The sequence below is a fragment of the Styela clava genome, chromosome 6 (assembly GCF_964204865.1).
Source record: "Styela clava chromosome 6, kaStyClav1.hap1.2, whole genome shotgun sequence".
Lineage (NCBI taxonomy): Eukaryota > Metazoa > Chordata > Ascidiacea > Stolidobranchia > Styelidae > Styela > Styela clava.
The window spans coordinates 1,365,281-1,382,484 of record NC_135255.1 but is presented as its reverse complement, the minus strand read 5'-3'; the positions used below and the strand labels follow the sequence as shown (position 1 = coordinate 1,382,484).

General features: G+C 35.5%; 1 protein-coding gene and 1 long non-coding RNA gene across 2 annotated transcripts in view; one reads left to right on the top strand and one right to left on the bottom strand.

Annotated features, from left to right (window-relative positions):
* Positions 1-17,204, top strand: part of LOC120330772 (uncharacterized) — a 188,918-nt gene that overhangs the window by 79,621 nt on the left and 92,093 nt on the right. The window lies entirely within an intron of this gene.
* On the bottom strand, positions 5,613-11,257 carry LOC120330768 (CCN family member 2-like). Its single transcript, XM_039397685.2, has 6 exons — positions 10,951-11,257; positions 9,868-10,084; positions 9,151-9,296; positions 8,863-9,031; positions 7,892-8,094; positions 5,613-7,710 (listed from the first exon to the last, which is right to left on the bottom strand). The coding sequence occupies exons 1-6, from the start codon at positions 11,008-11,010 to the stop codon at positions 7,414-7,416; spliced, it is 1,092 nt and encodes a 363-aa protein (XP_039253619.1). The 5' UTR covers positions 11,011-11,257; the 3' UTR covers positions 5,613-7,413.

The following is a 17,204-nucleotide window of genomic DNA, read 5'->3' as shown; positions in this document are numbered from 1 at the left end:
ATCAAAGCCAACCAAGGTGAATTGGGCTCGGACAGTGAATATCACAAGTGTACGTCTTCCTATATTGTAGTATAAATTCAAATTAATACGCGCTAAGCTAGAATCCAAGATGCAAAAATTCGAAAATACTTCGACGAGGTTATTTTGCCTTTGTGACGTCACAATAGTCCTGTGGTAACAATGCTAATTCATTATGACGAAACAATTGCACAAATGTGCTTGTCATACTAAATCTCCATTTTTATGGGTTTCGGAATTTCTAAAATAAAATCTGAGTTAACAGACAGGTGCACAGCATTACATAAATATCTATTTTATAAAAAACTCAAAATCGCCAAAATTGACTTACGCAATTCGGTTATTAGCGTGACGATTTATATATATATATATATAGTTTATTATGGTTTATCTATGACAAAAACATATAAATTAAATAATAGATGGGAAACCTGGCAGACCTTGTATTGAAGTTTGATACCTAGTTAATAGGTCCTAGTATATATATATATCCAAAAACCGCTGCCACCAAAGCTAGGCAAGTATTTAGGTACTCAAAAACTGGTTTATCACCACTAAAAGGGCCATGAAACTAATTTCCTGGATAATGAATTCACCCCAATTGATGTTTTGATACTGACGAACTCTGTACAAAATAGAATGGATGGTCAAGAATCCCCCAGGCTGCGCTACTGGAAGATGCTTCTAGGATGAATGGAACGCATGTCAGGCGTGTATAATCCTACTGACTTTATATGTGTATTACTCACCTTAATTATACTCCCTTTTCGTACTACTTCCATTACCCACAACGTCGTCAAACTTTAAGTCATGCAGATTTTTCAAATTGTTGCCTCGAATAGTAGGGGAAATTGAGGATTGTTGGGACACTATTTCCCTTCTGTATCTTTTGATCTCTTGAGCCTGCACATTCATTCGATATTGGGGACTAATGCAGAGAGGAGTACATGTAGTTTTTATTCAGCGATTAAGAAGTTCCCTAGCGACACTCATCTTACCACCAAATGCTTTGAAAAACGTTTGTCAATTGTTCCACTGCAACCCACCGGTGGCGCACGTTCGGACACACCCTGGTACACAATGTGGCAGTCGCAATATGCCGTTAAAATCCGCAAAGAATCGGCATCATAATATAAAGTTTAAACAAATATGGGACTACAAATTTGGAATTTTAATATTTTTGAAATCAATCTTCATATGTTCCATATATATTTCAGATCTTTCCCAAAAAAATTCCTAAAACCAATTTTCCGCATTGACAGTATAAAACCACTTTGGCGACATTCGTATCTAAAGAATCCGCCATTGCTAAATTACTTGTTAAGTATTTTAGAATCCCAATCTGAGATAAGTTCATTGTTTCACTTGAGAAATGAGTTCTGAAACTTCCATTCTCGACGATGACAGTTCTTTGTTAAGAAGGTCAGGTTTTTAGTGCTGTTCAAAGAAAACACAAAAACCGAGGGTAATTTTTTTCAGTCACTAAACTGTTGATTGCGTCCAATGAAACAACAAAACCAACATCGATATATTAACAAGTAAAATGTCTAATTCCGGCCAAAAGCAATTAATTTACTTTTTCGAATACACTCTGAAAAATATTTTTGAATCAAGAATATATTCCTTATTGGGCCATATGGCAAAAGATACCCTGATAATACACAAAACATAATGCATCTCTGTGCCCCTAAGCACTCAAAGGATCAAAACACTGTCGAATTGTGCCCAGTGGAGCATGTCCCAATGTCCCCGGTCTATTGTTCATTTGTTCCCCATAACCACCAAACATTTCAGACCGTCCCACGTCGATATTAGCAAGACAATTCCACTCTCCAACGTTATGAGTATTTCTTAGTGGACTGAAGCTAAAAATATATCAGACAGTGGTTTGTCCAGTTGAAAAAAGTAAAGTAAAAAAAAAGACTGATGTGGCGAAATTTTAGTTGTATCCCACCTAAACCGATTTCATCTCGCTTTGTATGGCCACAGTCCGTTTGCGAGAACCTCGTTACTCATCGAAAGGCGGAGCCAAACATTGAAACGCATACCTGATTCGAATACAGTATGAGTATGCGAGCTGAGTATGCTTTTCCACTGTGCTCTATATCAGTAAGTCGCGGTGTCAGATATAAAACGCGCAGCAGAATCAAGACATTTCGCTATGTCGACTCCGTCGTCATGCTCTCCTTCCAGAGGGAGCGCTAGTGAGTTAAAAGCCACTCGTTGGCACATAAACAAAACAACTTTTCAAATAAGTCTGATTTTCCGAGAATGCGCGATCGCCTTAACGGGTTTTCGCCCCGTGGCTTGTTTCCTTCGCCCTCTGTGGACGATGTCACCCACTTAAAGAATCAATCACTGCTCTAAACTAATCACTGACTCCCATACTCGTGTAAAATATTCCATGACAGACACCTTAAAATTTATTCAATATCTCGCGCAATGAGATTACAATTGCTCTGTGGTTATCAAATTGTCTATTTGGGGTTGAATTTTAGAAAGCTGTTCCGTTTTTCTGCTTTCAACATGGCGCTGCAGCCTCGAAATAGTTGATTTCTGCAAACGTTTTCAAATCTGAGAGGTCAAATTTCTATCAAAGTCGAAGTCAATACATTCTGCGATCTCGCGTCGCAGTACTCAAATTATACAACAAACGAGTTAAATTTAGTTTCTTCCGGAATAGTAGTTTATTTCGATAAAAACATTTATGTTTGATAAAATGAAGAAAACTAGGATTTAATCTTGAAAAGTTGAGTTACAGGTCGGCCACGCGACGCCGGAAATAAAATATACCGGTATGCCAACACAAAGCGACAGTAGACAAACACGCCTTATAGCGAATCGAATCGTTTTTTGGAAGGCCGTCGCACAGACAGAAAGATGACAAAACAATTACTCGACTGAAAAACACTGATCTAGAATAGAGATGTACCGATACCACTTTTGTCGCCGATACCGATACCGATCCGATACCAGCTAAAAACGCCGATACCGATACCGATGCGCCGATACTACAAAAAGGCCGATATTACCGATATTCCGATACCGATACTATGTAATTATTACTTAATTAGGTGTGCTGTGTAGGGCAGAAGGGTTAAAACAATGGTCTTTGAGCGTTGTTCATAGTACACATTAATTCAGATCGAAAAGAAAGATATATCACATAATATGAAATTAATGTTTGATGTTCGCTTCAACTGATTAAGATACATTGTACAGTAACGCTAGTAATCTCGGTGTTCAATTAGAAAACTCATAAGCCCGATGTCCAATTTGAACTTAATATGAATATCGCGACCTTCGAATATCGTTATTCGTGTTTAAAAGAATATCGAATATCACCCACACATTCTAGCGCCGCCGTCCTACGTTCAAATTAAAATCATTTTACAAATATTTTATTTTGTGGCTAATCGTAATCGTCGACGCAATAAGTCAAAACTAAAATGGAAAGAGTATCAATCAGCACCGACAAAAAGAAGGCCTACCTATAACCGCCGAGGATTGTTTTTTTACTTTACTATTTTATAATATAAAATATTTTACAATTGCTATCATATATTTTGAATTTCGGACTTTAGTTTATCGATGTCGACGGATTAAATGACACTCGTACTTGACGACAAACAGTCAGAATTTATACCCGTGACAAAAGTCCATGTGCCGTTAATATGGACCCCAATTCCACTGTATGATTTGGAACTGGGCGCCAAGTTGCTTTTTGTTATGTGCTGTGTTGATATATTTCTGCATAATTACTATGTAATATTAAAAATGTCAACATTAAAATTTGACAGCAAAAATAGCCAAATTAGTTGAGCTAGTTTGGCTGATGAATAGCTAAAAACACGTGTATCCTATTCTCTCGCGGGGGTGGGGACATGTATGGCTCATAGCTCACGATCTCTCCAGACAAAAAATAAATTAAAAAGTAGTATTCCAACTTACTTTTTAAAACATTCTGGACCATATCAAAAAGATAAATATATCGGAAATATCGGCCTTAATTTAACCGATACCGATACATGACCGATACCGGAAAAATGACCGATATTGCCGATACCGATACCCGATACCGATACATCGGTACATCTCTAATCTAGAATACTATCCTACTTATGGGAACACTCTAGCTGGTGAAGAAGATTCTAATAGTGCAATTCAAAAGCAACCAGTAGCAGAGACCATGACCCAAAACATGTTTTTATTTTATTGTGACCTAGCTTCTGTATTCTAATATGGTATAATTGTATCACATTTCCCCCTGAGTTTGATATATTCCTCTTCGGTACATCGCAGTCAGTCATGAACTACTTACACAATATAAATTTTAAGTCACCACGAAAAACATCACGGAAATTAATATTTCAATTGCTGAAGCATACTTTTGTAAAAAACAGATTCCAACTTGATTTATTTATCTAATTCTATTCTAGGTTGAGCTCTGAAGAATGGAAAAATATATAAAACTCAATCTGCATTAATTTAGGGTTGATGAAATTGTTATTGTAAAGTTTCTTCAATTCCACAGACCTTACGTGGAGGTTGTACATTACAATGCAATAACAAATGACCATTTTCGGCTAGCCTATAGTTTGCCACTACTTCTTTAAAATATTCATTGGGTGAAACAAATCGGCGAAGCTGTCAAACTCTTAAAACTGGGGCTTGCATTATGACGTTTTGGGTAAATATAAAGATTTCGGTAGAAAATGAACCTATATATACGTTAAAATTATGTTTACTCGAATGTATATATTTATATTATTTTGTTTAGTTTGTCATGTGTAATTTCGTTGAACGTTTTGTTTGTGTCCATAGCTAGGTTATTGGCGGGTATAAAGTCTATGATAACCTATACGCCGTATACATCAATCTTAGCTTTGACCGCACTCTGTTAAATGTAAAATACTTAGAAGCCGGCAATGTATCCCGCTTTTATATATATTATTATGTTTTGTTGGGTGGGCGATTAAATATATTCAGCAAAACCTCGAAGGGAAAATAATTACCATACTGATGCGCTATATATGAATTTAATATGGTTTTGTTTCGTACCTTGTCAAATAATATCAATTACAAATACCATATAGACTTTTATGAAATAGGCATATCAAGTTTCTGACTCGCATACGTCGACATTTATTTTGTGATATAAAAATATATTAAGATCCATTGTAATTGAAGAAATTATACCGTTGCGCGCCGCCCATCGATATCTCGCCTTGGGGATCGCGGCACGAGGCACCGTCCCAGGAGTACCAAATTTCGCTTTTTGATTGTATTCGGGTGACATCCGGTTTGAGACAAAGGGAGTTCGAGCATTTTGTTTTACTTACACAACAAATTGAAACATTGTAAGATGGCTGGTCGTCATCACGGGGCATATATCATTCCAAATAACACTAGGCCCTTGTTTTCTGCCTTCCGCTGCCTCTTGAAAAAACATGTTGGGCATAATGACTAGTCCGTGTTTTTCTTTGAACAAAGCCTATCGACACGTTTCTGCCAACCGCACAATCGATTATCTTTTATGTGTATTGTATTTAACGTCGCCGAGGTTTTTTTTTCAAGATAAAATGAAACCAAAATTCCACGTCGAAGTACTTTATTAAAAAAAATCACAATAAATAAATTCGATGGTTGAATAAGTAAAACCCATCGGCCAATGGATGAAATGGGAAAAAATAAATACAGCATAGTTCTGCCAAATATTTGGCATTATCAAAAAACAATACAAAGGAATTGAGTTGAGAATAATAATAAACACACTAACTGTTTTAACACGGTTAAAACATGGTCAAACTACACTACTTTATCGCTATGACTATGTCACTATCTACAACTACCATATACAATCTTTTGCGGTGTTAAGGAACATCAAGAGTTAATGAAGAGTGAGGCTACGATTGTACAATAAACGTGAACATGCAATGCGATAAATTACGCATTCTAACAAAAATAGTTTCGTGTGAGGCGCCATGAAGCACCTTAAAGATTATTGGATAACAATAAGGGTAAACATATTTTGTCAAAACAACGTTTTGAACAAGTCGTATATGGACAAGCCAACGAAATTTGGGTGGAATGTCGGAAATAATTCATTCGATTGATCTCTTGTTCCAAATCTAACATATTGTTACATCAATGACCCCATATTAGGTCACAAAACACTAGAAATCAATAACACAGAGCAGGTCTGAAGAAAAAGCACAGTGATATATATGGTGGAAACCAACCCCAATCGAAACGAGAGATTTTCCCATTCTAGAATGAGAATAAATAGAAAGTATATGTATGGCCAGTGAAGAATCTAAACATAATTGAATTCACGCATGAAACGATAACGCGAATATGAAAACAAAGCAAATAGTCTAGCACACTAAGCCCATCCCGCTATATAAGTTTGAGTGACATTGAACGATTCGCACGCAAGCATTCGAGTAAACTACCATTCCGTCACAAGCGAAGAAACGTCTAATGACGGGGGTGGTGACGATTTGCTGTATTGGGTATCCACGCGTAAAGATTTAAAAGAATGTTTTTAGCGCGCTCGTAAACATAGATAAGGATCTTCGCATTTCGGCAGTGAGGGTGGATTAGGGCTGTTTACAACGAACATTCATTGATTACGCTGGTTTACGTATTTTTTGTTTTACGTATTCTGTAAGAAAAGGAAACAAAACGTAATTTCTAAATATAAGTTTGAAAAACGCACTACTTTACGTAAGGGCAGTCGCCAGTTATCGAAGACAAGGGCATTTAAAATAGTTCGGCTACTGGTCACGGACAAAGAAGTACTGTTAAACAGCACTATCGGTCACTGTGTATAAAAATAGAAATAAATAATGTATATAATAAAATGGAAAAAGAGAAAATAAAATAAGGATAATAAATAGTAAGATAAAAAAGGGGTAAACCACTTTTCTATTAACCGACCGAACGGATTGAAACTTTCATCCATATTCGATTAAAAGGTGATCTAATGACTCAGGTTTCTATTCATACCGGTACGGAATATATCAAAATCAGACGAATAGACTCATTTGAGATATTTCCAAAACCGCTGGAGGGTAATTATAACCAAATATGGAAAAGAGTTTGCCGGAGGTTTCTCTCTGTTGTTTCTGGAATCTATTTCAAAGTTACAGTGGATTTTAGGCACTTAGTCATCGCTTTTATGTGAGGTAGATCAAACTCTACCACAACAATGACGCCGCGTTTTAAGAATATCGTCAATAAGTTCTCGCCTCACAGTATAATCATCTTTAGCAGCATCCGTTCTCATTCAACAGTCGGTATTTCGTCTACACGCTTGATCGCCTTTATGGTCGATAAATTTAGACTCGTTTCGGACAAAGTAAAGCAAAATACATTGCAGAATATGTATTTTCACACTTTGTCGTCTCCCTTCGTAATTTGTCGATAAGAATTAAATATATCATTGTCCGAACTTCCACATTTACGATGACAAGAGCAAGATTTAATCTGCATCATTCGCTTCTTAAAACTGAAGCCGTCGTCGCAATGGAATGTGACAGTGACAGTTTTTGTACGCTCGGGTGTGCAACACCTCCCATCAACACACTGTCCGCAATATTTTGGTGTGTAGACTTTAGTTTTACATCCGGAAAAGGAGTATCGAACGGGTTTTGTTGCTTTTGGTGATCTTATGCATTTCTTTCCTTTCTGTAATAATATAAAAATTCAATTAGAAAAAATTGGAAAAAAGTTTAATGAAATTAACTTAACATTATACAAAACGGGAATTAACATAACATTATATTAAAATTTTCGGAATATACAAAATTGAGAATATAATACAGTACTGTATATAGCATGATAAATTTTTTTTGAATAACTTAGTTACCTTCACACGTGCTGTATAATCTTCGCCACAAGGGCGAATTTGACATAGGCGAGTTTCTTTCATCAATTTACAAGCTTTATTATCGTTTGTCACTCTTTCCGAAACGCCCCAACCGCATGATTTGGAGCAAGCAGACCATTGAGTAGTCTGTACCATGCATTCCCCGCGGATGGCAAGAGAAACCTCGGGTTGACGACGAGCGGCTGTAAACAAAAACACCGGAATTATTTCTGATTCAAATAATGAAGAAGAGATTTTCTACGTGACAAAGCACGGTAAAAACAATCTAAAACAAGGTTGTAAAAGCGCAAAGATTCATTTGCTATATGCTTTTATTTTATTATTCGAAACAGTATGACCATAGAAAACTAGTCATTAGAACTATCAACTCAGTTGCACTTTATGTTTTGAAATTTAACCGTTCCATATAACGAGAGAAATCGACGCGACCTCGGGCAAAATGCACACCGTAGACACACCTTATTTGGTAAAAATATGTAGAGCAATTTCAAGTAAACTGCGCATTACCAGATTTTATTGTCAACAACTAAAATTCCCGCTTCTCACAAATAAAACGGCTAGAATAAAACTGCAAAAGTATATGTTTTTAATTTTGGAAAATTTTTATATAAAATGATACCATAAATAACTTGAGAATCCCAATCATTTCTCTCGCGTGATTGTAACAATAAGGAAAGGTCTACCAGAATTGAACCACAGCGCGGATTACAGACATTCTTAGGCGTTCAAGTGTTACAAAAATATTTAACTTCGACGGGTTCATTGACGTCAAAGCAAGCTATTTTTATTCAAACATTTTTGCGGTAACAACGAGAATCTTAAGCGTCGTGTTTTTGTTTGAACAAAACAAAAGATATTTAATCTGGAAACCCAATGCAGTGTTTCCGAGAGGATATTTTCTGCAACGGCATTCATATCATTTTAAAATAGTACAAAAAGTAAAAATTTACCAGCAAAGTTAAATACTGCAGGTCGTGGACTGTGTTTTCCATGTCGCGATTCGTTCGACTTTATTTGTCGGTTAATTTTTGGCATAACAGATTTTCTGCTGCTCTTCATACAAATCCATTCCTCGCAACATTTACCAGGTTTAAGAACAAGACGAGGATGTTCGCAATTCTATAAAAGTAAAGGCATCGTTAAAATATTTAATAATTTCGTGGCCAGATTCGGTCTAGTTGAGATAAATCATGAATTACATTACATAAATATCGTTATACTCTATGAACGATTCTTACCGGAGGAATTTTTGCACTAACAGGACATCGTGGCATGCATCCGAAGTCTGAATCAATACAGGTACAGTGAACTTTGCAGCTTGGTGAAAATGATTCGCCGTTGAGATACACTTTACCATTGAGAAAACATGAGCGTCCAGGTTTTGCTAAATTGAATAATTTGCAAATTAAATTTTTAAATATTTACAGACATTATAATATAGCACGCTATATAATATACCGAGATTCATATACATACAAATCATCATGCGGAAAAATATGTTAATGTGTGAAATCACGTGGAAATAAACCGTGGGTGCAAGGAATGTGATATAACATTCCTTCAATAAAAAAATTTTGAAGCTTCAATTATCTGATTTAGTATCATATGACTATATTGGAAATGCTTAGGCGAATGAAACCATCATATACGAGCAACTCAAAACAACATCCAGTTCCTATTTTAACAATTTGTAGGGCATTGAGTTTCATGAGGTTACCGAGTCACAAAGAAATTGTCTCAAGAAAACAAGGGGATGAATTAAAAGAAACAATGCGACAGGCGGTAACAATGAAAAGGATATCTGTTTTCATACGACTTAATTTAAATTACATTGATTTGAGTGAAATAGACAATCATCTGATACTTTTTGAAGTTAAAATATATTAGAAACTACCATTCTTTACAATGTAACAACAATTCATCAAACTTGACAAGCGTACAAACAAACGGCTTACCAACACAAACTCCAGCAGTGTCGTCAACATCGCCAAAGCTGCAGTATAAGTTTTTGTGGTGATCGCATGGGTTGGAAGCATCGCAAGATTCATAGAGTTGTTTGGCGCATGTTTTGCAGCATCCACACTCGTCCGGAACTATGCTCACTCCAAAAGCGCATTTTGTAACACTTGGGCATTTCGGACATGGTTTAGAACAATCTTTTGCCATGGATGTCTGAAAGAGATGTAAAATGTTTCGATAAAGCACTCATAGGACTGGATTTCATTAAACTATTTTTAAGATAGCTTATGTACATAGTTTTAATAATACTTTTTTATTACTATCAATAAATTTCAAGCTTATAAAATTCCGTGCTATTTAAAGGAAGCACTTAAGTCAAAGTCTAATCGTGAAAATTTTACACATACTGACATACCAGCCGATCAAGTGAATCATAGAATGTGTTTACCGAAAAAATTATTTCAAGATGACAATTCCTACGAGGTCATTATGCCGAATATGGTATTGCCTGTTCTAGTAATTATCTGACGTTTATCAGTTGAGTTGTTGCTCATACTTGTGAAAGAATTTATGGTATGTGAAAAATGCCACACGGCGACAAAAGAAGTAGCTTCGCGATCAGACGAACAGTAAATCTACCAAGCATATCGCAAAACAGATATTGTTTGCACAACCAACACGATGTCTACACAGAGGTTATTAACAGCTCAAGAACGAATGTATGAAAGATAATAAGTAACTTGTTATTCGTCCGTATGTAGAAAAGATACCACATTTATCTAAATATCTTTTTGCCAATCACAGATTAAAACCGATGTTTATTATTTCACATAACTTAATATTCTCAGTTACAAAATAGGTACCACGAGAATACCTACACCATGAGATTTTTAAACCCATCTTGAACCTACATGCCACATATGACTGCTGTAGCATTGTATTACCAATATTTATTTGGAGTGTTTCACCAACTGTATAAATTACAATATTGTAGAAATTTTGCAACGAAAATATACATGTCTATGCCATCAAACTGCAAAATTTTAGACTAATGTTAGGCAAACATTTTAAAATATTACCTGAATTGAAGTAACTGACAAAATGACGAAAACCAAAAGACAGTAGTAGAAAGTTGACATTTTTGTATTAGTTGTATAAATCCGTTGAAGTAATGTCAAAATACGTTGTATAGATTCGTAGATTTATGAATAAATCCTTTGCGTTTTATGCTTCGTTGAAATAAAACGGCGTCACGGAATGTCGTTTTGTAAAAAGTAACTTCGCCCAAGAAAAGGCTGACTAAAATAGTAATATCAGTACGAAAGTACTCAGGTATAGTCGAAAAACACGCTGACCTCTTGCTCGCAAGTTATTGAGCTATATGTAACGAGAGCCCAATGCTGCGTCTTTATATTGATGCTAAGAAAAAATCCGCGCAGTCGAGAGAGGATTGTTTTCTTTTAGAGTCGACGTCAGTCACGCGACGTTATCTACGTCGCCGGGGGAGACATTCCCCATTGAGTTATTAGGTCCGAGTACGCAATGAAACTGAGTCATCGTTTATCATATACGAAATATATACGGAGAATTTCTCAAATATATTCTTATGTGTTATTATAACAGGCAACGTTGTCAAAAGTCATGTTTCGATTGCAATTAACTTTTTACCTAATGGCGAGGAGGGAGAACTGAATAATCTTAGAAGCAATTAAAGAAATCTGCATCAACCACAAATGTTTGCGGTAAACATTAGTTGAAAATATGAAAAATAGAATTTGTTTTTGTGGTCACAATTGCCACGAAAAAATCACGTTTAGATGTAAGAGTTCCTTCTGGTTCGAATGAAAGAAGATTAAGTGACAAAACATCCGGATTCTTTCCACGGGGCGCTCAGCATCCTCTTGCAAATTATTTTTTTTCATTATTTATTATACTTAATTTCAGTGTTACATGTTTAAACCCAGTTTTATATCATTAGAAATGTTCTGGAACATTTCTCTATAGAACGATAACACTCCATCATTAATATTGTAGTACAAATAAATGATCATAGAAAAAGGCCATAAAAAGAGGTATTTGTGAGATTCTTAATCATTCAATTATTTTTCACCACACATAAAAGCGAAAAAATCGTATATAGGGCCTACAAACTAATTAACGTTGTGTGACAAGGGTCGCGGGGGAACTCAAAACGGCTTCAACGACAGCTACAATACTTGTTAGGTTGTGAAAACAAACATCTCTTCGTTAGGAACACATAAATAAATTATCGGAAAATATTCACAACAAGGTAAATTAGTAAAAATTACCTAATTTTCAATATATGTGTAAGAAATGGTTCAAATAAGGGAGCATTTTATATTTTTTTCTTTGTTCAAAATGTTTTCTTTATGATCACTAGTGCAATAAACGATTGGAAATTATCTTGACTTAATCGATCACAAATTTATCACGAAGCAGATTCAGACTAATTATGCGATTCGATGGGTTCAAATACTTACTTATTGCTTTTTACGATCATTTTAAAATTGAATTCATCTTTAGGTTCAGATTATAGACTACCGTAAATGCTTGTTTTAACGCCCGGTCTTGAATAAGCCCGTTTGAATAGACGGGAATAGAATAACGCCCGGGCCCGTTTGAATAGCCGCCCGTGTGAACAGGACATAAAAAAAAAAATAAGGGCCGGTGCTTGAATACCCGCCCGGTGTAAAAAGTTTTTTTTTTTTTGCGGATTTGTACCTGCGGTGCGTAGAAAAAGTCAAAATTTTCATTATTCTCGTTTAAATCATACTTGAGAACTGGAAATGACAATATACGGTATTAATTATTGTAACGATCGATCTTATCTACCGGTATTTTTGTGTGTAATTTTACTTTAAAAATAACAAGCGCCCCTGCTTGAATAAGGGCCGGTCTGAATAAGGGCCCGGTTAGTGAGTATGTTTAAAAAAAATAAGCGCCCGGGCTTTTAAACGAGCAAATACGGTATTCTCCTGAATATCCTATTTTAATTGTGTATAGTTGCATCTTGCATGTATTATATGCTGAAGAGATGCTACACAGTAGATACCTCATACCAGGTTCCTGTGTCATAAATCTAAAATCCACTCCGCATCACTCATATTTGGTGCTGTATATAATTAATACTCAAAGATTGTTTTTACAGACTCGTAAGACGTGCTATCTATAAACAGGTCCTTTCTCACCAGAATTCTCATTTTGATTATGACGTGGGTACCCCAAGCGAATAGGATTTTGTCAGCAGTGTTGTCTGCTGATAACCTCATATACTAATTATAGAATAACTAGAGATCGCTTCGGAATTCAGAAGTGGTTCAACATATTAGGTAATAGTAATACAGACTGATGTAATAAGTAAAGTGGTGAGGCAGCATGCCCTTCTCTGATCAACTGCATTAGTTTAGTAGGTATTTAAAGAATCAAAAAACCGTAAAAAAGAGCAAGGCTCAAATAAGTGGACACGAAATAAATTCAAAACAATGTTACCCGGAAATAAAACAGCAAACTTTTGCATACAACTGCGGCACCTAGGTCCTGGGAAAACAAACATAAAAATAAAAACCTCCTAATGACTACTTCAATATTCAGGTATTTGAAATTGATTGGTCTAATTGTGGTGGAAAGCGGTATTTGAACAATCGCTTTGCGCTCGCTGACAAAATGAAGTGAAAGAAAACCACCCTGCGATGACGACATATCTAATAAGCTTTCTCCAATTTATGATTTGCGATGTCTCAAGCGGAATAGTAGTTCTGACACGGAATTATACACTATACCAGGCTGGTACAAACCCAGGCCCGCGGGCCGTATGGAACCGTAGCTTCATTATATGTGGCCCGCGTCGCATCGCATTTTGTTTTGTTTCATCGCAAAAAAAAACCAGAAAATTTTATTTGACATATTGTTACATCACTAATGTCACTGAATTGACTAGTGTTATGGCTCGCTGATGAATAATGTGGCTGGCAAGTCTAGAATGTTAACTGTCTTTCTATCTTTTTGGTCGGGAATATATGCTAACAATGTAGGCATCATAGAAAACTAAAAATCGAATGCAGAATCTATTAGCCTAGGTTGACTTTGCCTGATAACTAAATAATGTTTTGGCCTAACAATAGGAAATAGAAAACAAATAGGAAATTTTGTAGTTACCCTCATGTACCTCACATTTGTAGGGTTTTGTTTTTTATCAATTCTAAAAAAAACTCTTATTTTAAAACAAGGGCTTATTTTAAATCAATTTTTTTTCTGTTTTTATTTATTGAAATACCCCTTGCAACGCCGCGAAAATTACGCCAAAACGTTGCGTTCCATCAGCTACACACGCAGCCGGAATAATAATGTCAAAAACGCAAGTAAAAATTTGTACTCACTCCAAAATCAAAAGACTTTAACAGAAATGTTTATCCGAGATATCAGAGAGACGTTTTAGGTAAGAAAAATTATGAAACATATAGCTCACGAGCAGTAGCTCAAGGGCAGCTTTGAGCCGAACAAGTGCGTTACGATAATGAGAAATATACTAAGATCGGCGGCAACCTACGGATTTGGACGATGAGACACTCTGGCCTAGGCTGTGCTAATTGTAATACCATGTGATACAATGACGTAACAGCTAACCTGTTATTGGCAGAATTATATTTTTAGTTTTATTCGAGATTGCATCGCATTGTAAGCCGCTTTCAGAGTATTTATATCATAATATTTAGCATATTAACAATTTGAAGATTGTATTTTTACATTTTCAGAAGAAAAAAAATAAGGCGTTATATTAGGGACTTCGAGTTTATGTATTGACTTTTTTTTCATAAAATGAAGGCATTACTGTATTACGTTTAAAACTGTTCGGTTAATTTAAATTAACATACTTTGTTTTTGAGGTTAGAGGAATAGAATATTTCAAAGTTATACAAACTCGTTTATTCGGCTGTATTTCAATTTTCGCAAGGTTGTTTCGTCGCAGAGTGGTTCACGTAAAGCCTTTTATCGGTTGCGTCTTCTTGCGCAAACCACATTTGCGGACGTATTGAACTACAGCTTGAGAAGGCGTGTGTGGGCAAGTCATCGATATTTGTGTTGTTTCTAAGGGTTATCGATAACAATAAGCTCTTGGCACGTTTTTAAATCCATTTTTCTTTAACCTGTTTAATACAAAAAAATTGATTTAAAACAATTGTTTCAAAACAATTCTCTTTGAACAAATACCTACACATTTGTAAGATATTTTGTAAACATGTTTGTTAACTGTGTTTGAAAAGAAAGCTGACCAATTCAAGCAGATATATATTTAACTGGATATGGGAGGTAAAACGCCACAATGCTTGCTCAATATGTCTGCAAGTTGTGTCGGTGATAAAATAATATAATCTAAAACGGCATAATCTTAGGAGCAATGAGCATTTTTTTGAGAATCTTATCGATGTTCGAAATCACTTACATTTGCGGAAGAACTTGAAATCTTACACTAAATGTAGATATAGCAAAGACTTTCGCACGTTTCAGTGAGTTTTTTGATAGTTTCTGCATGTTTAGCTTAATAAATAACAAACAGTGTCAATGTGTCTGCCCAACAAAAGTGGGTGGTTGCACTGTTTACCTATTATTGGCCCGCGAGCATTGCAAAAAAAATTTTGTGGCCCCCGAAGCTGACAACCTTGAATCACCCTGCACTATACCATGACTACTCACCTATTTTTACCCAAGATCCGCAAACAAAACTTCAAAATTATTTGGGTCCGGTCTTTCCACAAATTATATTTCCGCATCCAACGCGCACCTTCTCGACTGACTAATGATTATTAGCTAATCAAGATTGTTTATTATGGGGTTATAGTTCTTTTCATGTAAAAAAATATTCAAAATTATAAAAGTGATTTTATAAAAGGAAACTGCAAAAGTGGGGTCAAGGATATCAACTAAAAAATTAGTTGCGGTCCGAATCAAATACTCGGAAGGTCCGGATTCGGACCGCGGTCCGCCAGTTGAGTAGCCCTGCACTTTACCAATGGTTCCCAATATCTTCGCGGATCGGCGACAAAATAATGTAAAGAATATAACAAATATTAAATACCTGTATTTGCGTAACAAAAGTAATTTTACTCCGACCGATCGTGTAATAATCACATCACAAATCAGTAAAAACGACAACAATCTGTCGTGCGAATATGACGTTTACAAGAATATTCAAATTATGCACATGGTTATATGATTTCGTTTTCTTTTCGAAGTTCTGGGACAGAAGTTGGTAAATAATACAGAAATCGGCGCCAATTTTCTTTGACTTAGAATAATACATATATATGCAGCAGACTTCCCATGCAGAAAAGTGCGACGATTCGAGGTCGCTGGGGAACCTATTCCTAATAATCCAATTTGAGCTAAATCTTTTTTCCTCAAAAATCGATCGCTTGCCTTATATATATTATAGCGCCTTATAAGCTTGCGTGACTAATGTATGGATCAAGTAGTGCTGTATACTTTATTGACTAAACTCAAAACCAGTACCCGTAACATTGTTTTATAAAATAAATGCCGTTTTACGTTTTTTTTATGGAAATACAATGACCACAAAATAAATTTGATTCTTTTTTTTGGATTGATGAACTCGGATAATTTCGACAGTTGCCCAAATTTACACTTTACCGAAGTATTCATTCCTTCTCAAAAACTTTGACGAAGATATCTTGAATACCTCCGAGCTACAAAACATTCAATCCGAACTTCGCTTTGTCCGACACCGAATTAAGTGGTAATATATTGCCAAGCGATTAACAGCTGCGTTTTTTTGCATTCAATTCGAAATTTGGCCGAATTAGCTACTGAATGCACAGCAGGATCGGATGTTTAAACATATATATATGGTATAAATAATTTTTTACGATGCAAATTTCAATCATTATTCAATGATAGCTTAAATTGCGTAGAGATTATATTTCTTATCCGTTTATTCCGTTTTTACGATACTTCACCGTGCAAAGGATAATGTAAATGATATTTAACACGCTTCATATTTTCGTCTTACGTAATATTTCTACGTATCATTACAAACACTACCTTTGTGTACGATCAATGCAGAATAAAACATGTATGAGAATTATTGTTTGCATACATTATAAACTAATCTAATAACTGTACATAAGACAGCGTGTTAGTTGCACATACCACTAGCTAATAACTTATTGGACACGTAGTGGACATAACGATCGTTTCAATATTATGTTGTTGTTGTTGTTCTTGTTGTCCTTGTTGTTGTTCTTGTTTTTTGACACGTTTTTAAAAAGTCGCTTTTCTCTTCGAATACTGGACCAAT